At 38.4% G+C, this 21023-nt stretch overlaps 1 protein-coding gene across 1 annotated transcript in view; it reads right to left on the reverse strand.

Moving 5' to 3' along the window:
- Positions 1-7655: 7655 nt before the first annotated feature.
- Positions 7656-21023, reverse strand: part of ar (androgen receptor) — a 42190-nt gene continuing 28822 nt past the window's right edge. Inside the window, exons 4-8 of the mRNA XM_085364347.1 lie at positions 17250-17522; positions 12212-12356; positions 8589-8719; positions 8330-8481; positions 7656-7829 (exon numbers count right to left, since the gene is read on the reverse strand). Coding sequence (XP_085220473.1) covers positions 7671-7829; positions 8330-8481; positions 8589-8719; positions 12212-12356; positions 17250-17522 — 860 coding nt within the window. The 3' untranslated portion in view covers positions 7656-7670. The remainder of the gene's footprint in view (positions 7830-8329; positions 8482-8588; positions 8720-12211; positions 12357-17249; positions 17523-21023) is intronic.

The following is a 21023-nucleotide window of genomic DNA, read 5'->3' on the forward strand; positions in this document are numbered from 1 at the left end:
TTTTTTTATTTATTTATTTTTTTTGTCAATCTGGACAAAGGGTAAGCAAACACTTTGGTTAACCTATTCAAAGTCACTTTTATGAGGCATTACAGAGAAGTACTTATGCCGTCACCTCCGATCTTGTCAGTGTAGTTTGAATTCACACTGAATGTAGTGGTAGCGTTAACGCAGCTCAAACATAAAACAAACTTGACTGTTAGAGTATGTGAAAATAACACTCCAGTGTTTTTGCTTCCATTTCTGTGTTCTTAAAATTGTTATGTAAATTTTACACTTGTGTGTTATGTGTTTGTTGATATCGTTGTTTTAATTTTACATTTTTTTTAATCCAGCTTTTAAAATTCAGGTTGATTTCTGGTTTTAAAAAAAAGGAAAAATAAACTGAAGGACTTCTAAACCAGACTCATGAGTAAGATGCATTTCTTTTCCATTCATTACTGATTTTTTTCCCCTTTTACCTTCATATGACATCTAATCACTTGTGTGGTGTTGACACCTTGTCAATATTTAACCAAAGTCAACACAACAGAACTGTTGTTGTGTAGCTTGAATGTTTAGATGTGTTTGAAGCCTGGGCTTTTGACTTCACTGGAAGTGTAAATGTACTTGCTTATAACTTAAAACCATGTTTAATATGAGCATCCACTATTATAACAGTATGTGTATATATGTAGTACAGTATGTAGTATATGTACAAAAACACAGCAACAAGCAAAATAGGTTCTTAGTCTTTTAGGAGAGACTTAGTAAAGTCATATAATTGTTTGTCTAGACTTTGATAGAATAAAATGTTCGAAATTTCTGCCTTTACACCAACAACACTAACATTCAGAGCAAATCACAGACGGAAAATAAAATGAAAGGTGAATAGAATGAATATTAGCAACTTGTTCAACCATCAGAAGCCATCTCTGTGTATGCTTAGAACCCCCACCAACCCACCCACACACACTCAAAAGCTAAATTTTCTTTTTAAAGAAGTGAAAAGTTCTTTAAATGCTCAATTAAAATACATATTCAGTAGCAATAAAGTGGGCCCCAATCCTCAGCCCATATAAAATGTTGGTGAAGCATCTCCCCTTGTGGCGCTGAATTCCTAAAGTGATCACACAGCGCTATCTGACTACTACCATTATCTTTTTTTGTAAACCCTCAACCATCCCCTGAAGAGCATAACTGGTCATGTGGCTCTTCTTCCTGTGGAACTAACAAATTCTCGGAATGAAAGAGCACAGTGGGTCTTACCATTATGCACTATGCGGTTATCTGTCAAAGGCACTTTTGCATTGTATTTATGTTGCCGTCCACTCCTCCCTCCGCATTCCAGTGTACACTGCCAGCCATCCCTCCCTACCCCATACCTTGATCCCTCTGCAGTGGATTGGATGGTTGAACTGCATCGAGCATCAATGGAAATTCCCATTCTGATTTCATGCCAATTTAAATTCAAATTCAAATCAAATTCAAATTCAAATTCAAATTTTATTTGTCACGTACACAGTCATACACAGTACGATATGTAGTGAAATGCTTGGACAACTGCTCGTGACCTAAAGAGAACAAAAAAGGAAAAGGCTATGAATAAGATAGGAAATAAATATGAAAAATTAAAAAGGGTAAATTTAACTAGGAAGGAATAAAATATAAATTAAGGTTAAAAATGAAATAACTGTACAACACAAATTAGAATGAAGGGTAAATTTAACTGGGAAGAATAAGATAAAGATAAATATATAAATTAAAGTTGAAAATAAAATAACTGTACAACAAAATACACAATACACAATATAGAACTATATAAGAATGTATGAAGAAATCTAAATATAAATAAATATATACACAATAACAGCAGCTGTACAAGTATTAACCGGAAATGAAGAATATAGTGACCAGTGTTGTGCAAAACCAAAGTCCAGAAAGTCCAGTGTGTGTGTAAGAACCATATGTGTGGGTCAGTACTGTGTGGTGGTGTGATTGAGAGACCGTATCGCCTGCGGGAAGAAGCTCCTCCTCAGTCTCTCTGTGTTGGTCTTCAGGGAGCGGAATCGCTTTCCTGACCTCAACAGAGAGAACAGTCTGTTGTTGGGATGGCTGAGGTCCTTCACGATCTTATTTAGCCTTTAGCTTCGGTTAATTGCAGCCAAGCGCATGACTCTCAAACGGAGGAGTGCATACAAGAACAAAAGAATGTGTGTTGTGACTGAAAAATCAGCGCTAACGTTTTCCACTCTTGCATTTGGAATTAATTTGTCTGTGTTTTAATGAAGCGCTTATCACTAGATCTGCTCACTGATATCATGGAATTGCATTTAAAGTACATTTAAAGGAGTCTTATGCTTTTAATTATTTTCTGTCTCATATATATGTAGTCATAATGACAAATGTTTATATTAAAAATAACATTATTTAAAAAAATAATTTCAAATAATAAATAATAATCTTGGGTTTTGCGTAAGTAATCTTGACTCCTTTAAACACCCTGCTTCAGTTTTTTTTTTTCTACTCTTGTCTCAGTCAGACGCCAACAAGAAGGGATGTCTTAATATTGGCTAAAGGTGGCTCAAAAGGAGGGTAAACTAAAGAACTACACCAAATCCAACTAACTGATTTCAAAATGATATCTTCTGGATATTATTTTGAATTGTGAACTGTGTTGTGATGTCACTCCAGCATAAATTAAAGGACTACTTGAAAAAAGTTGGATTTTGGCCCAAAAGTCTTTTTCATTTTATTTTGCCCCATTGTCTTTCTTTAATGCAGGTTTTTGTAAGTTTAAAATAGAATTTAAAAAAAGAGTAAAACGTGAACCTTTCTTACCCAAATAGTCATCACAAGCACTTTTATTAAATTATTATTATTTTTTAGTTAAAGACAAATCTGTTTTTGAGTTTCAAGGCTCCAATAGAGCGTAGTAAAAAGACTGAAGAGTTTATTTATTCCAAGAAAACATATACCACTTTCAGAGTCAGAAATATTTTAATTGCCTTTAAAAGATGACACCTTTGAAAAACACACATTTTGAAAAAACAGAGATCACAAAAGATATAAATCATACAATAAACAACTTTGAAAGTCAAGTGTTTGGACACAAAAACAGACATCAAACTGATCAATATATACAGTTACTGTCGCATGTACAAAGAACCCTGTTAATATGCAGTACACTGGGCACATATCAGCTATTTCAGCAAAATACAAACGCCATGACCTTCTTTGAGTACATCAGTATCAAAATTTTACAGACGCATCTATGTCTTATTAATGCACTGTTGTGTTGGCTGTGCCCGCTGTGAAATGTGTAGAAAAGCTAAACCAGCATAAAACAACAATATTTAGAACCACAGTTAATTGAATGAGTTCTTAACTGCTGCAGCAGTCTTACATATGTAATATATTTTTCTGTAGACAACATGCTTACTGAAAATTCAGTTTTCTGAAAGGTGTCTTGTTTGCATCATGACGGAAATTGGTTTCTCTGCAACTTCCAAAGGGCCAAATCACCTTTAGTCTAAACCCATAGCTGTCCACTGTATTCTCTTTCCTCCCCTAGTCACTCCGCATAGCAAGTAGTGTACAAGAAGACAAGTTAAAAAAGCATGAATATGTTTATTTGTGCAGATGAAGTTGGATGCTCTACAGGGTTTCACTATAGCTTAGGAATGAATAGGCTACAAAGGAGCTGTGAAACTGACTGTGACAGACAGTCGATCACTGTGTACTGAACAACAATTACACCACCAACCAATATACGATAAACAGGTAATACACGGATGTCTGTGCGTCACTTTCTGTAAAGCAAAAAGTTATCCATACAACTACACAAACACATAATACATGCATCTACAATCTTCTAATGGAATGTGGACTCGTTAAGTGCTGAGTTATAAAACATTATCAAATGAATGAATTGTCAAAAGGTGCAGAAAAGACCACAGAAGTTACTTTTGCTGTAAGCACAGAGCAGCTTGATTGTGAGAAGGCAGGATGTGCTACAGTTGAGTCTCAATTACATCAATCAGTTGCATCATATAAGCCATGTTGTAGGCACAGAATGCCTTGCGTTTGAACACTTGAACAGACGTCTTTAATGAAATGTAGATGTGTATAATTGCATCCATTTCTGCAAATGAATGCTTTTCGGCTGTGACTGCGATCGGTTATCTTCAAGGCATTCCACAGATTTTTTTCCTTAATTTTAATCTCTGAGGTTTGGCAGTGCCTGTCAAGGATTCTTACATTCCACATCCGAGGGCCTTCCAGTTTTTGTCTTGAAAAAAATTGAATTTTTTTTCTGTCATTTGAAATTTGTTGCTCTGTAAAACATTACTGCTGCAATCTAAGATCTCTGGCACCCCGAATCTAATTCAGTATTTGCCTGTATTTGCTGCCATCCTTTTTTGCTTGCATCCCTACAAGACGTTCAGTCCTTGCTCTAGAAACTGACAGCCACAGCGCGAAGCAGTCAGCACAGTGTTGTCGTGCAGACGAAGTAAGAGCTGTGCATTCTACATGCAGCCCTGTCTGTTACAGCTGATGACATTATGTTAGCTTTCTTCTCATGACTCACGTCATGTGGCGTGACTGTGCTTTTTGGAAGTCGAATTTCTCAGAGGAACCCACCCGAGGGATTAATAAAGTTCTATCTTATCTTATCTTATCTTACTTCCCAGAGGCTTCTAATTAGTCACATCTTTGTTTTAGCTTTAAAAATAAGAGCGCTTGTAGCCACATTCAACTTTTAAAATAATGTACGTGGCAATGCCAAACATCGGTACTTTTTAAAGGCACTATATTTACACAGTTCTGCATGCACAAAACGAGACAATGTATCTGTTGTAACATTAGTTGCATAATGAATTAATATTTTCATGACCAAATCATATTGTTCCATTTGATAGAAAAGTCACTAAAGAAAAGAGGTTCATTTTACGCTGACTGTGGGTAAGGAAACATCTTAACAGACGGTCTTTTTTTAACTTACAAAAAAGCAAAAACCAAAACAAAGATATCCAGTCTGCATATTTGCTGTTGTAAAGAGCGGTGGGTTCTGCGTGGTGGTCTGCAAGCCAAACAAGGTCAATGTGCTGCTTAAGATGTCTAAATATTAAAGTATTAAAGTACAAAGTGAGCAGATGATGTTTCATTTAAAACGTTTTTTTCATGACTTTGCTGAAATTTCACACTACGCTATGCTTCACAACAATCACAGTACTGATCATGTTCGAGTGCTGGACAATAAAATTCACAGAAGGCTTGAAATGAATGTGAATCTTTCACCTTGTCTTTAACATGTTCTTGTCTCCTTCTGAAAACATACATCACACGTCAGAAACACTTTAACAATGGGTCAAATGAGCAGAATATACAGCTATGAGGGATTGTATTGTGGTGTCAGAGGCTTCAAATAAATCACTACTGTACTGGATTTATAATTTTTGTAATTTGTTTCTTTATACTTATTGAGGCATAACTAGAATATGGACACTTATATATAAGATTTACACTAATCAGTGCACAAAAAGTGAGATTTTTGTCAGTTCTTGTAGAAGTTTAGGCCTATGACTGTTCACTGGACTGGAATTTAGGCACCAAAGAAAACATCAATGAATCGAGGTAATTGATATGGAATTTGAATTTCCGGCAGTTCGGAAGTCTGCAAGTTCACTGGTCGGCCGTTTTGCCCAGAAAAGACTTTTACATGTTTTAGATTTCCTGAGCCATTAACGATTTAGACAATATATGTCTTTCAAATCGTTTACTGTATGGCACTATGGTCCTTTATGCTACAGTCACTCTAACGAAAACAGTAGCTGGAGACTGCAGCACGGACAAAGATTTTTGCAGCTATGTTCAATGAAATTGTGATCTGGTTGCCTTTGAAATGGTCCCTTCAAATACAGTGACCAAATCCGCGACCGTTCGCAGTCGGTCGCTCTCTTTAAAGTACCTTTGGTGTGACTGCAATAAAACGGCATCAATCTGTTTGTGCTACGGCAATTAACTGCGGCATATCACATAGGGCTGTTCGATATAACGATATATATCGGATGACGATATAAAAATGTCTATGTTTCATTTTACGCTATCGTTTGTTTCGTGGTGTCGCAAAATAAACTGTTTACGGCAATATTTTTTCACCGTTTTGATGGTCACTGCAGTGGCTATATTAAGTTCTCTCTTTCTCTTATATTTTATATAACCACACTACGGACGGACAAGCGCCTGTTTTTGTGCGTTGTGGTGAGCAACAACGACGGTAATACCATCGCGTGTCCGCTTGTTTATGTACCACATAAACCTTTCACAATAAAGCTCAAGATCCTGTTGAGACTTTTCAAAATAAACTGAATCACGTGAAAGAGCAGATTATTTACGGATGAGAAGTAGAAAAGAACCGCCAGGTGCTAAAAAATAAACCTTAGACTCAAACGTTAGAACAGGCTTTTCCCCGCAGCACGCCGTGTAATAAATACTCACAAAGAAAACGGCGGCTGTTATAACTAATGTCTAAAAATGTATCGTTTCATGCATCGGTTAAAACACTCGACTCCAGCTTCCCACAAGTCGAGCTGCCCGAGATTCACAGAATTGACAGAAAATGTTACATTTTTGTGATTTATATCGACAGAATTCTTATATATGAGATTTTGGTCATATCGCACAGCCCTAATATCACATCAATATGTTACCGGGTGTTGCAAATCATTCAAGGGAATTCACATTAAACAGAAATTCACATTATCTACTTACATTCAGACTTCCACTAGAACCTCATTGATAGATTTGAAACAGAAATTCAAAATTCCTCCACAAATAGCAAGCATAAACTGACAAATGGCGACACGCAGGCAGTCGGTCTGCATTTATAAACCAGACCGCAGTTATTTGGAAACATTCACCAGTCTGATAGAGAATGAAGTCAGTAAAAGTCAGACTGCAAGTGTTTAGAGACTGGTTGCCTCTCACTAGGTGTGCAGCTGTTTTGTGATCGCAAAAGTGGTTGTCCAGAGGTTGACACCCTTAACCTCTGGATAGTTGGTTGCCACAACTACTTGCAATCAACTGCTGAATGTGAAAAAAAAAATGTAATCATTGGACAAGTATTAAGTAGCAAAGAGGTTGACGTCCTAATTTTACTACTGTGGCATAAAGGATGTGGGTTTTTTTGTGACTGAGCCATACGGGAATCTCACTTTCACAAATATGAAATGAATAAGTGAACTGCAAGGCAGCAGCTAAAATACTTTGGTAATCCGAATATTATTTACGATTTGTGATTTCTTTGTCCGTTATACATAACGATGTCACAAAGGTTTAGGTGATCATGTTTTACAGACTTAACTGCAAATGTAAAGCTGAATCTCTCCTCCATCAGAAAACACAAACAATCCTCTTATGATCTCATGAACCACAAAGCTGTCATAAAAAGACAGCTCTTCAGGTAAAAGCTTTAATAGTTTTGAAGAAACAATCTCAATTATGGCTAAAAAGGCAAAAACCCCCAACCCCAAACGTAAAACGCCTTGAGCAATAAAAATGTGATTACAAGGCAGGGATAAAAGCAGTCAGATTGAAGATGTGGGGAAACAGTTTAAAGCCTTAGTTAAAGTTTACGGAGGCTGCAAGATGAGTCATTTTCTGATTTTTTTAAAAAAAAAAATCTCCTTTTACTTATGAAACAAGATTGGTTTAGCCAAACCTGCCAAGATCTTTGGTACATGTACTGAGATTATTTCTCCAATCATCTCTGGAAAGCTGACCTTGGTGTGAAGTGACTGAGCCTGGACAAAAAGGTCAAAGGTAAACTGATGGAGCTTCTTTACGGTCTGAAACAGAGGAGAAAAGAAAAAATCATAATGTGGATGAAATTTACTACAGATAGTATTTGGACAACAGCTTGGGGCACATGAGTCAGACATACACACAGTTAACGCTCTGGCATAAAAATGTGAGGATATGAATCATAGTAAACTCATCCATTAGGCCTTTTCCTGCCTCGAAGACCACTTCTGAGATTTTATACTTCTGAGTAATCAGATTCTTTTCCAATACTAGCATGAAGGATGTTTTTTGTTATGGGCTATTAAAGTACTCCGTCCTATGTGATTTAACTGGATGTGTTTCCAACAAATGTTTTAGTGTAATATAATTACAGCTCCTTCTTTACACTGTTTTTCCATTTTTTTTCTCTCAAATTTGCAAAAGTGCATCCATGTTCCATGCATCCACAAGTGAGGCTTTTTAGAAACGTTTACAAAAGTATGAATGTATCTTTTTGGAATAAGGATTTTTGTTTTTAGCCTGAAGAAACATCTCACCAACTCACCATCTGGAGAGAGTCCATGAGTCGTGTGAGCTGGTAGAACCTCTGAGATGTGTTCGTAGTCGTTTGAAAGTTGATGAGGCGGTCGAGTTCGTTGATGTAGGTGAGACGCAATTCGTCAAAGTACTTCTGACTCTTCAGACCCTCAACGGGAACTGGTGAAAATAGAAAGAAAAAAATCATGTTCATTTCTGACTGTACTCACTCCTCTGTATGTCCACTTCTTTATGTTTTCATTTTTGGCACGCAGAAGAGTACTTACTAATGCTAAAGAGGAGCAAGGCCTTCATGCAGAGAAACTCTTCCTGGGTGATCTGCAACATCTCAAACTCCTGAGAGAGATGCCTCATCCGTATGCAGTGCTCGTACATGGTGGAAACGTGCATTCTGTGTCTGCAAACGTTAGAGAAAAAAAAGGTCAGGATGAGGGGATGTAACCTAACGGGAATGTTCAAATCGCAAGAGGTGAAGGAGAAATTGCTTTACACCTTGGACATTTCTCCAGTAATCAGTAACTACTGAAGAGGAAAGAATGTCAGAGGTTAAATCCATTTCCATCCGGCACACTGTCTTTGAATCACATTATAACAATACAGATTTGTGCTGTGTCATCTTTGACATTAGTGCTGAGGACGTTAAAAACACACAAAACTCTTTTACACCAAAATCCAGTCATCCAGCCTAAGCTCAAAGTTCATGATGAGAGCTGATTGGGAATTTAATGTTCGTGCCTGAATGATGGGCAAAGAAGACATTTGTTATCAAACTTTGCCATCTCTTCTAACACGAAATCAATTTGTCACTTATTATGAAGCCGGCAAAAGACAGTTTGGAACATATTCACATTTTTTATTCTGAGAAAATAAAGGTAGAATGAAGCAAATTTTGGGAATTAGAATACAGATGTCAAGGGGGAAAAAAAACCTCAAATTGAAAAAAAAAATGGCATGAGATAGAGAAATGAAATGGAGCTGAATTTCCACCTTCTCACAAGAAATAAATGCAGAGTTTCCAATATGTGCCGGTATATATGAATAATAGTCACCAGGAAGCGTATAATCCAATTATATTGGACTTTCTGGAAAAGCTAACGATGAGTTATGAGCCAAGGTAAAAATAAATTGTAGGTTAGAGCAAGTTTTTTCCCCAGATTCATGATGATAGTCTGGATACTGAAAAGAAAATGACTGCTCTTTAATTCTATCTCGATAGCATCGCAGTTGATAGGCTGTCTCATGTTGAAGTGGTAATGCTGTTTTATTATATCCATGAAATTAAGCCTGATAAATGTACATCTGATGTGACTGTGGTGTCTTAATTCTCCAATTATGTTGACTGTAATAGGGTTTTTACCCTCTCTAAAGGACAGCCTGCTCGGCAGGAGTAGGAGTGGTAAGCGGCTAATTTCAAAGGTAACAAGGAGTACTTGAGTGCAGTAACACTGCTGCTCACATTTCTTTCACTTAGTTTAAATTATCCACATTTCTGACTTTTATGGTTTCCACCAGCCCCAAATCTGTCCTTAAAAGTTGAGCTCCTGGTTCACCACACCTTGAAAAACAACTGACAAAGTGGTCACAATCACGTTTCCGTGACTTAGCAGGATTTGAATTTTGGACGTAGATGGCTGTACTTTTTGAAAAGTCACATTAGTTCTGGATGCTGTTGAATGTTGCTTTGATTTATATTTTATTACCCCCAAATAATACCTGTCTGTGTAGCTACTTCACAGGCATTCAGCTCATTTAATCCAGTCATTTGATCCAGTTTTTGGCAATGCTTTTCCATTCTTTAATCCGTGCACTCTTTTATACTTAAAAGTACATATGTCTTTTTTTATTTTAGGAAAGAGCTAAACTTATTTGAGGTTATTACAATTAAAACATTTCTTTTTTAAGGGTCATGATCTCATCCTCTTCCAACTCTATCAAACTTCCAATCCTTGGAGTAACCCTTTAATAGAACTTACCTAGAGTACTATCTTTTCAACATTTCATACTTTAAAAAAAAAGAGGTTGTGTTCAAGAAGATGCTGCCTTTACCTACAATTTTAACAATTTTAAATATGAACCTACTAAGTGAAAATGCCAGTCATTTAGCCTTTTAAAAACTGTTCATACTCACAAGTATTTTCAGTCACTATGGAAACTTGATACAGTAAAATATCCTCATCATTTATGAGCATAAAACCTGATTTTGGTATTGTATTCTTGCATCACATTAAGTTAACATTTTTCAAATTTACATCCACTGGCTACTTTATTAGGTGCACCTCACTGGTGTCAGGTTAGGGCCCTTTTGCCTTCAGAACTATTAATTCTTCATGGTAAGGTGCTGGAAACATTCCTTGGATATTTTGGTCCACATTAACCTGGTAGCATCACGCAGCTGCTGCAGATACTTCGGTTGCACACCCATGATACAAATCTCATACAAATCTCCTGTTTCACCATATCTCATATTAGTTCTACTGTATTGAGATCTGGTGATTGTGGTGGCCATTTGAGCACAGCAAACGTCTTATCATGTTCAAGAAATCAGCGTGAGATGATCAGAGGTTTGTGACATGGTGCGATAAAAAGCAGCCATCAGCCATCACCAACACTAGGCTGCAATGTTTGAGGCAGGATTGATCCATGCTTTCATGCTGTTTACACCAAATTCTGATCCTACCATCCAAATGTTACAGCAGATATCGAGACTCATCAGACCACACAGCATTATTCCAGTTATCTGTTGTCCAATTTTGGTGAGTCCATGCAAATTTCAGCCTCAGTTTCTTGTACTTAGCTGAAAGGAGTGGCACTCAGGTATCCAGTGCTCATCTGAACACACAATATGTCCAACTTGGGCTAGACAGATGTATTGTGTGTTTAGAAATACTCTTCTGTATACCTTGGTTCTAACAAGTGGTTATGAATGATTTTCTCTTCTTATAAGCTTAAAGCAGTCTGAGTCATTTTACATTCTGACCTCTGACATCAACATTCACCCAGAATAGCCACTCACTGGATATTTCACGTTTTCTGAACTCAGTAAATCCTATTGTAGAGATGGCTGTGCAGGAAAATCTCAGTAGATCAGCAGTTTTTGAAACACTTCAAAAAACACGCCAATTTAAAGTTACTTAAATCATCTTTCTTCCCCTTTCTAAAGCTCAAAATCTGGCAGATTGTCTTAGCTGTAATTGTAACACATAAACGTAATGAGTTGTTGAAACTGAACAGGTATACTGTGCATAATAAAGTGGCTGGTGTATGCAGATTGCACATTTCTTTCAGGCTGTAACAAATTTGCACTGGTGCTGCACATATGTTTAAAACTACTGTGTAAAAGGATCCTGTACATCACCTGCTTACACTGTTTGAACCAGACAACAACTGATATGTGTTATCTACTCCCAGCAGACTGTGTCAGTCAGCATTTGATGGAGCTAAATAAGAATTCATTTCTTGTAAACATTACTATTCCCCACTAACTCTCACACAGACATCACCATTGTTGTTGCCGTCTGAAATATTCAGATCGGATTCATCTGCACTCTGCGGGGTTACGAGAGTCTGAATGCTAAAAAATTTTCCTTACTTTAATTTCACAGCAACAAAAGAACACCTAAGGAGAAAATTGGATGAACACACTCTTTTAAAAAGCCTGAAACTATTTATGCTTCACATTTTTAACTCTGGATATGTTTTTCTGTTTGTCTGTGAACGGGAAAGAAAATGAAAGGAAGAAGGGAAGATAAAGTGATGAAGGCAAATGAGAGCAGCTGCTTGCTCGCTGGTGGTGATCTCTAAATATAATGAGGAGCGCAGCATGTCAGTGACCCACTAATGGAATCCTTTCAGAGGATTATTGAATTCTAGAATTCAGAGCTGGACATACTCATTGAACACAAGGTCTGGGGCAAAGTATAGCATCCTGCCACTGGCATTCTTATAGGACCTCCATCCCAAGGCACACACCATCACCCCCATCCATGACTGCTGAATGATAGTCATCTGGTCATCCACATGGAGATTTCTGAAACCTGGGGACATACACACACACAATCACAATCAAAAATGAAATAATCTAATCTCTATCAAAGCACTTATTGTATGATTACGTGAGTTTGAAGATTGTGCCAGGGCTCAGCATTTTTATATACACTTTTTTAAATTATTTTTTAGGGAAACTTTCAGACTTTATTTCATCAGGTAGTAGAGAACAAACTGAAGAGCAGAGAAAGAGCAAAGGGAGTGACATGAAGGGAACTGTTCAAATGGGCAGAAACCGGCAGCCTTTCACTTGTTCGACCAATTGAGCTATAGAGTTGCCATAGCCACAGCTTTATGTGACTGTTCTAGTGACCGCCTTGGGTTGAAAAACAAGACTTAAAAGAGGATGAACAATGAAACGAGCAAAAGAAATGATTCTGTACAAGTAATTTCCTACCATATAGGACTTGTACATCTTAATTAGGTAAAATCACATCCAATTTTGATATTGTTATGGTTTAAAGTTAGAGGAGTAAGCAATCTGACTGACACACGTCCCAGAAAACAGAGTTTAGTCCATTGCTGTTTGGTAATCTTCACCGCTGCTAAACTGACTAAATGAGCTGGACTTCGAGAGTATGTCAGTGTTGCCATTTTTATCTGGCAAATTATATGACTTTGCTATGACGTACAGACCCGTTGACCAATAAGTTTTGTTAGTTTTTGTCAACTACCTTTTTTTTCTTCAGAAAATAAGACAACAACTAAATAAAAAAATAATAAAAAATAATCCGCGAGGACAAAAACTATGATGCAATGTAAATACGTGTCAATACGTAAAAACGAGGTGAAAATATTCTGGAAGGAGACGAGATCCATTCAGAAGTAATCGCTCATGTAGCTCCCATACTTCCTATTTGTTTCCTGTCAAAATGTGACAAAATATATCAATTGTAGCAGCCCTTGGGATCAAGAACGCCATTTATTTCCTCAGCACACACGGCTCATTCTCTGGACATCATTGAGCACCGTGAAAACTCAGTCCTCTTGCCAAGGGTGCAAACTCCTGTGAACACTTAAACAGTTGGCCCGTTTCTCATGGGGTGCTGCTAGCTTGAGTGACACACATGTCTAAGGTAGACTTTATATAGCTTTTTGCTGTGCACGACCGACTGCTCTATACAGGTCGTGCCTCTGAGCACATCCGTCATTAATGCTACTGCGCATAAAGTTCTGACAACCCCAGTAATGATGATTTATAGTACAGACCAGCAGTTCATGACATCAATGAAGAAGGAAAGAGTAGACATATGGACACATTTGACGTCAGGTAAAAGAAGATGTCATGGTCCGGGTGTGTGCCAGTGTGTCTCCCTCCGATCCGGCGTCTCCACCCCTGGGAGGGGCCTCAGTGTTTTTGCTGATCGCTTACATCTGTGGGTAATTAGCCGGGGACTCATAAGGCCAGCGTTCTCAATCTCTCTTCGCCAGATTCTCTGCTAAACATCAGTCAGTGCAGGCCACCACTATAAATTCCCTACGTGTTTTTTTGAATCACCTTGCCTCACTGTATGTTTGTTTTTTGTGCGCTTCCTTTTTCAGCTACACCTAACTGTCAACCCCTGGCGAAGAGCTTCTACTTGGATGCTGGACCTTCTGGCAGTCCCTCAGGCTATTACCAAAATTACCTACCTGCCTCTCTGCCTCCACGCCAGGAGTTTTTGGATTTACACACCCGGACTACTCACCCCTCTATGTCATCCCCGACCTCCGTTGGCAAGTACGCAGTACGAAGGAGGATTCTGAGCCAAACAACATATTCATATGCCTCCTTATCTATGTTTGAACATCTGCATTCTGTTACAGTGATCCCGACCTTTTTTCCTGGACCCTTTGTGACTTGCTTTTCCAGTCCAATCCCCGGAATAGCTGTCCTTTCTGACCCGGACCAGATCGTTATTTAGTTTAACGTCTACGCTCACCTTTTGTTTATGAATATTTTGTGTAAACATTAAACATTATTCTTAAAATATACTTACGAGCTGTTCGGCGTCTTGCGTTTGAGTCCTGTCACTCGTCTGAAACGGTCTCGGCCGTAACAGTAGATGCTTTGTATTTCGTGTGGAGCAACTCCGAACCAACTTTAGGTTGGAGGTTCTATGATCTTATGATATTTAGTCGACTAAAACTAAAAGCATTTATCTGCTTAAATAACTAAATAAAAATTTGCTCTCAAAATTAACTCTGACCTCCATAAAGTTTTCATATCAGTTTTGGCTAGCAAGACCCCTCCCTCTTGTCCAAACGGGGAGGCTTCAGAATTCAGAGAGCAGTAGGTGATGTCATGATTGCTACATCTGTCTTTTATACTAAGTCATTGATAATGACACAGGACATGCTGATTCTTTATAATCTTTTAAAATACTGGATACGCATGTGGCTGGGAATTAGAATGGGAGAGAAAAGAAGGTCAGTAGATCGATGCCCACAACCAAGGTTATTATAGTAAACTAAACTACTACGAACTCAAATTAGATGTGAAAAAACTTTTTGTTAACAACAATAAAAACTAGGCTTTTAAACTTAAATGATTTAGTGAACCTGGAATATTATTTACTGATTTTCCTAAATCTTGCTTCTGACACGTTCTCCATTCAATAGAGACAAGAAAATCCACTCTGGAAACTAACTGAAACTAAGTCTCTCTAAAACCTCAGAACAACCTTTGTCCAGGACAAATGCAGACAGTTTGAACTTAAAACAGTAATAGAAATGGTGGAGAAATGGGAGAAAGAGGAGAAAATAAATTAGTGAACCGTTAGTGAATACCCTCCCTCTTGTCTCTCCAGCTGCTCAGAATGGAAGGCATCCAGCCCTCTCCAAGGACAGAATGGGGGAAATAAAAAACATGAATGAATGAATGGGTGAAAGAATGAATAGGCTGTGGCTAGGGACTTCCCCAGCAACAAATCTTAAAGTCTATCAAAATTCCCCCCAAACACCAAACAACAAACTTTTGTGTTGTCTTTGATTCATAATTAAGTATAACGTGTCACCAAATCTATTTTTAATCTGATGCAAAAATAAATAAAATAAAAAATAAAAACACTTGGCTGTGTGGCTGGAGTACACAACTTTAATTCAGCGATCAGAAACTAAAACATTTCTGCTTGGTCAAGTGACATCTGTTTGAAAACTCTCTGTGAGTGTAGACTATAGAACCAGAGAGTGAGGAACAAATTATGCCTGTTTTGAACTTGAATGTTATTTGTCTGTGCCAATAATTGTGTTTGTATAGATTGCAAAATGCTCATGCTTGTTCTGAACGTCACCAGACTATTTGCGTGATTCGCTTGCCATACCTGCACCAGAACTGCCTCTCGGGTCATCTGGCACATGGCCTGATGTTCCAAAGAGCAGGTCAAAAACCTTTAGTGAGGCAGCTTTTAGATTTTATGCTTCACACCAGTGGGACAGCCTGCCCATGAGGTCTGAAATTATCAAATGCATTTTCCAATTCTTTTCATTCCAATCAATCCAGCTTTTTTATTAGAATGTCTAGTTTCTTAATTATTCTTTTAAAATCTTTTTTCACGTACTGGTTTTGAGATCTCATTATCAGTTTGTTAGTCTTCTGTATAACATTTTGAATGTCATCAGTACCTGAATGAGAAGTCATATGGTAACTACTGCAGAATGGTGCACACACAAGAGCATCTATCTAACAACCTACAGGCAAAACTACTAAATCTTCACATAGCTGCAAAATCTCAGTCATTAAACAATGTCTGCTGCACATGTTTGAATTTCCTCATTGTTGTGTTTTAATATGGGGCAAATTATTAAAACAACCTTTTTCAAACATTTTATTATGGGTAGGAGGAGAAGAATAGTTTTCTGTGACTGGAAAATAACTGATTTCTTTTTCCATTTAGGTTTTTTTTTTTGGTGGGATGAATCATCAAGCTCTACCACCACAGTCCGTCTGGGTTTTGTGTCCAGGTGTATGAGCACAGTGACACCTCTTTTCTCCTGTTACATTTTTCCTATCAGACAAAAGAAAAAAGGCCACAGGTTGCAGCTCAAAAATCTATCACTAGAGCTGTTCCGCTTCATTGTCTTACAGGTTGGATGGTTCTTACGAGACCGAATCATATTTAGAATTTGAAGAAAAAAGAATAATTTATCTTCGCGTGTTTTTTCTCTCTCATCTTAACAACTGATCAAATAATACTTGTATGTGATGAGAGGCTTGTAGTTACAAAGCCATAGTAATCTTCACCTCACTCTTCAGTTCCTCTGAGCTCTTTGGAGCATTTTGGCATTCTTTCGCTCATTGTATTGGTTTCATTCACTCTCTTTGCTCTCATCAGCAGGCAGCTGTTTTTTTAGTGAAAAAGCTCTCATAAACCCACAGAACCTTACATTGCCAGCACCAAATCACATACAGACAGTGACGAGCCAGTTTCATGCTGGTTAATGACAGTGAAACAAAATCACCAGCCAATTACGCAAAGGTGCGAAGTCCAGGTTTTGTGTTTGGGCAATAACTTTTTGGATAGTTAAGTTTGCGTAAGCACAAAAGTTCAATTTACATTATGAAGCTGTTTCTGTGACATACAGTTGGATGAACACAGTGAAAGAGAGTGGCTAGACAGTTTTGTCAGGAGTTTGTAGAGGCCATAACAAAGCTGAGAGCAGATGTACATGTATTTCTTAAACACAATTACTAATGCTGCTCTGTGCCTGCCGATTGCTTAAACGAGTAACAGTTTTAACTTTTAATTTAAAAGTGGCAGCCTCTGTTCGAGACTGGGCAAAGACACAAAGACAGGCTATCCGGTGTACTAATCTCTTAAAGATCAAACTGGATCCATCTGCTAATGATAACTCAAAAGCAAAAAAAGATAATCTTATCACCTCTGCTGCAACCACTGTCCTACCTGGCAATCCTTTTGCCCATTTGACCACTTTGACAAGTTGTCTCTCTCCCAGTTCGTTGAGGCTGGTGAGCAGGGTGGCAGCGGAGTCCGGCTGGCCATAGTCATGGCCTGCATTCACAACCTCTGGCTCAATGGACTCCAGGATGTTGAGGAAGACCAGGTGGGAGTTCGGTTGCACACCAGATTTAGGAGAGACATGTGGATCCACTGGATCCTGAGCACCATGCTCTTCTTCTGGGCTTTTTTGTTGTCCAATCTTCTTCAGCTTACGTGCTATAAACAAAAAAATGATTTCATGTCTGTAAAGGTAACAGTTCTCATCAAGTTCAGGTTTGACAGATTTTTTTAAGTTATCAATCCAAATCTACATCTGGACCAATACAAGGAGAAGGTTTCTTCTTATCCTGTAGCAGCCATTCTGCCTAAATGATATATGCAGAATAAAATTGTGTTATTATTAACAGCAGCTGGCTGATGCCATAAAAAAATTTCAGTTATCATTCTGATAGCTTGATTTCAATGAAAATTAATCAAATCAATCCATTACATCCCCACACGCCATCTGGAACATATGGCTCTTTTTTATATGTAATATTATAGGAAACCAGAAAAAAAGCATTAACAGACCATACAAGTACTGCTGAAATACTGCATTCCTCTTTCCAAATAATATGTCATAAATGCCCCATACTGCAACTGTGGACCGTGAACTATTTTAAAAGAAATATTAAATTTGTCTCAATAATACTCAATACTGTGCTACTAATAGACTAGAATATTGAATCACATGAAAATATTCTTTTTCTTTTTGCCTTTGCAGAGTCCTAAAATATTTCCTTTAACTATACAGTTCAGTAAATTGTGCATTTCTACCTTACAATTGTGTTTCTTTGTGCAATGTATGTGTTATGGATAGGCGTAGCTTTGGGTCACGTGGTGTCTGTAATAGTGATTGCTATATCACCTGTTCACGGCCCGAGGGAAATTTTGTGAATGAGTGGGTGATGGGGGAAGTCGACTTTTGCTGACCGCTCAAGCTTGGAATGTTTTTGATCACTGTTTTTCTACGGATTTTAAGGATTTGATAACAAATAAAGGAGTTTTAACTTGGAACTTTGACTAACGTTTTAAACAGCGGGCGCGTCAACATTATTCCCCTATTCAGCTGCTCGGCGACTCAAAGGCTTGAAAGTCGCCAACATTTGTCAGCAAAATGTGCGACGGCAATGGACCGTCCCGCAATCAGCGCTGAATAAACGCCGATGCGAGCCCACACACCGCCGCCACTACACCCGTAAAAGCGGCTAGACCGACAGATAAGGAGAAGACGACGGTGGTATGTAAACTGTGTTTTTGTGCTGCGTATTGTTTGTTTGAACGCAGTTTGGATTCTGACCATACGAAGATGTTTTTGTGACACGCCCACCGCTACGTTTGCTGTTGGATTTGGTGTGTGTGAGTTGTGGCTCTGCAGGCGTTCAACTGAGTTTGAAGGAATTGCTGTTGCCTTTGTTTTGGATTTTGGCATGCTGCTTATGTTGAATGCTTAAAATGAGTGGATCACAGGCTGCATCTGTTGTTGGAAAAACTGAAAAGGATAAAAGAATAACTTCCCTCACTGAGAAAGCTCTTGCAAACAAAATTGAAACCATCCAAACAGATCGGAAAAGGCATGTAAACAAAATGAAAAGTGTTATTATGTCTCTTAAAGAGCTAATGAAAGATGATAAAAATCATTCACAAGTCAAAAAACAGTTTGATGAGTTAACACACCTGTTTAAGGATGCCAGTGCATTGCATGAATCTTTACTTTCTCTAATCTCATTTGATGAGAAAGATAAACAAAATACATGGTTCTCAAGCATCTCTAAATACAATAAAGGGTTTATGGAGGATGTTAACATATGGCTTTCTGAAACTGATAAACATTCAGGGAGGCCATCATCTGACAAGGCACAGTCACAGGAAACTTCCCTGGGAGGAGAAGTGGAGGTTCGAGAGCACACTGGAAAAGAACCACAATTATCTCTTAATCCTCAGAATGATGTTAATGATGACGTGTTGCCATCCGACAGTGTGTCAAATCAAGGCAGTAGGTCAAGCTCAAGAGTATCATCTACTTCATCTGCATGTCTCAGGGCAGAAGCTGAAATGGCCGCCTTGCTCGCACGTCAACATATGCTGAAAGAAAAACACTCTCTTGAAGAACAAGAGGAACAATTGAGGAGAAAGAAAGAACAACTTCAGCTTGAAGCAGATATAGCTGCAACTGTTGCAAAGGTGAACGTGCTGAGAACTGGATCCGCTATGCGGAGCGTCGCTTCACGGAAATCTAATGGAATGGAATCATATTTTAAAACAAAGGGAAACAGCCTTGAAATTCTTAATGCGGATGCAGAGACTTTTGTTCCTCAGACGCTTACAAAAGGAAATGCAATCACTGGGAATGCAGAGCTTCAAGTAAAAACAGTGCAACAGAATATCAAAAGGGAAAGGCCTGCACCAGCTTTTATGGGGCCTTCTGATGCTTTTGGATCAATTCCACCTTTGCCTAAGCTACAAGCTGCTCTTCCAGTAGCCAATGAAAATCTGTTGTCCATTATGGAAAAACAAAATGAATTATCTTGTATGTTGGTCCATCAGCAAAGTCTTTCTTCACTGCCCAAAAGGGAGATTCAAACCTTTGATGGTGACCCTTTACATTTTCAGGCCTTTATGCGCTCATTTGAACAGGTCATAGAAGCAAAGACTGGCGATGCTGGTGACTGCCTGCATTATCTTGCACAGTACACCAAGGGGCAGCCCAATGAACTTGTTAAAAGCTGCCAACATATGTCTGGAAGTGCTGGATATGTAAAGGCAAAGACTCTGCTGTATGAGCACTTTGGGAATGGACATGTGATTGCATCTGCCTATTTGAACAAAGTTCACTCATGGCCACTGATTAGATCGGAAGATGGAAAAGCTCTTCAGGCATATTGTTTGTTCTTACGTGGATGCTGCAATGCAATGGAAGAGATTGATGATCTCTCTGAATTAAATACACCTGCCAATATGCTTGCTGTGATTAGAAGGCTGCCATATAAGTTAAAAGACAAATGGCGAACAGTAGCATATGACATTCAGGAGAGGCAACATCGCAGAGCCGCATTCATTGACATTGTTTCCTTCCTTGAGCGTCAAGTTAAAATTGTAACAGATCCCATCTTTGGAAATCTATGTGACGTTCCAGCAACACATCTAGCAGCCAAGGGCAGCAATGGAGGGAAATGTTCTCCACATCTAAAAGCTAAAGGAAGTAGCTTCGCCACAACAGTCTCTGACGTCGAGAGACAGAATCAGATAGAGGCTCAAGATCGTCACAGCACTGTGAAGGCTTGTTTTTTCTGCAAAGGCGGACACACACTGGAGTCATGTGCTCTGCTTGATAAGAAACCTCATGATGAGAAGATTTCTTTTCTTAAAAAGAACCGCATTTGTTTTGGCTGTTTGTGTACTGGGCACATAAGCAAAGAATGCAGAAAACGCCTTTCATGTAAAATCTGTGGCCTCCGACATGCAAGTATACTCCATATCCACCACAAAGAGAAGAATGAAGTCAAACCTAATAATGAGGCAGATAACATTCCTGTTACGATCCAGACTAGTGGTCTTACTGGGGCCGGTGAACAGGACTGTAAGCTTGCCATTGTGCCAGTTAAAGTAAAATCAAAGAGAGGTCAAAGAATAGTGGAAACGTATGCCTTTCTGGACCATGGGAGTTCAGCATCCTTT

The sequence above is a fragment of the Diplotaxodon limnothrissa genome, linkage group LG10, assembly GCF_057381915.1.
Source record: "Diplotaxodon limnothrissa isolate DT_005_m linkage group LG10, D_limnothrissa_male_GT1.1, whole genome shotgun sequence".
NCBI lineage: Eukaryota > Metazoa > Chordata > Actinopteri > Cichliformes > Cichlidae > Diplotaxodon > Diplotaxodon limnothrissa.